The 1133-nt window shown below is 56.2% G+C and overlaps 1 protein-coding gene across 1 annotated transcript in view; it reads left to right on the top strand.

Annotated features, from left to right (window-relative positions):
• The first annotated feature begins 959 nt into the window (after nucleotides 1–959).
• The window catches only part of PPP1R8 (protein phosphatase 1 regulatory subunit 8), a 24404-nt gene continuing 24230 nt past the window's right edge, over nucleotides 960–1133 (top strand). Inside the window, exon 1 of the mRNA XM_019547875.1 lies at nucleotides 960–1066. Coding sequence (XP_019403420.1) covers nucleotides 960–1066 — 107 coding nt within the window. The remainder of the gene's footprint in view (nucleotides 1067–1133) is intronic.

Here is a 1133-nt window from a genome sequence, read left to right on the forward strand (position 1 = left end):
TGCATCAGCTAATTACGCACGCTCAGAAAGCTCTCTAGGTCACCAAGAGTTGAAATCCCACCCCCTTTCAAGGACACAGTCAGTTGGATTCCAGCTTCTGTAATCTGCATGTGAATTGTCAGGGGGAGAAGAAAAGAGAGTGATTTAGTATAAGAAAAAGGGGAAGGAATGTTCTTCTTATCAGGTACGAGATGCAAACTGTGCAGTTCTAACAACACTCTATTCATTATGCGTTTCTAATAATATTTCTAGCAAATGGTCCCAAGTTGCAGCAAGGGAAGTTTAGGTTAGATATTGGGGAAAACTTTCTCACTGGTATGGTAGTAAAGCACGAAAACAGGTTACCCACAGAGGCTGTGAAATCTCCATCCTTGCAGGTTTTTAAAACCCAGCAATTCAAAGCCAGTGGCTGGGATGATCTAGTTGGGGCTGGTCCTGTTCCGAGCAGGGGTTGGACGAGATGTGACCGCCTGAGGTCCCTCGCAGCTGTCATTTTCTGAGATTCAATGACCTTGTCAAAGGCTTTTCACAAGTCCGGACTTAGCTTGAACACTGCAACCCACCCACTTATGACACCCCCAAAGACCGTGGCACAGGGGCAGGTGGAGGCGCAGAGCCTGGCAGCGAAGGCATTTTGCTTGGCCCTTAGGGGTACAGTGGGGAAGCGGCCAGGGCTGCGCTGCCACAACAGGGGCTGGGCCCTCCGCGACTCCCCTGCTCCCAAAGTCTCGCGGGCCCAGCCTGCAAGTTGTTTTCGACACCGCTATAGTAAGCAGGGAAAACGAACCCTATTCACCCACGTGCTGAGCGGCTCCTCTTTCTAGTCTTGCTCCTAACACTTCCCGCCCCCCTGCGCCGGCCTCCAAACACGCAGCCTCTTCCAACCCCGCGCGCCTCTGGTGTGACGCGCCGTGACGTAACATGGCACACTCCCCCGCTCCTTCACGCGGCGCCCACGCATGCGTATTGCCCCCTCCGCCCGACCGCGCTCTCGCTCTGACGCGCCGCGTGATGCATCCTGGGATGGCGCCCGGCGGCGGCGGTCCGCCTGTTTCCCAGCCTGCCCCGGCGCGCTGAATGGGGTAGACGCAAGATGGCTGCGAACGCGAATTCGGGCGGCGGCGGCGGCGGCG

Source organism: Crocodylus porosus, unplaced genomic scaffold (genome assembly GCF_001723895.1).
Source record: "Crocodylus porosus isolate Cpor-Errol unplaced genomic scaffold, CroPor_comp1, whole genome shotgun sequence".
NCBI lineage: Eukaryota > Metazoa > Chordata > Crocodylia > Crocodylidae > Crocodylus > Crocodylus porosus.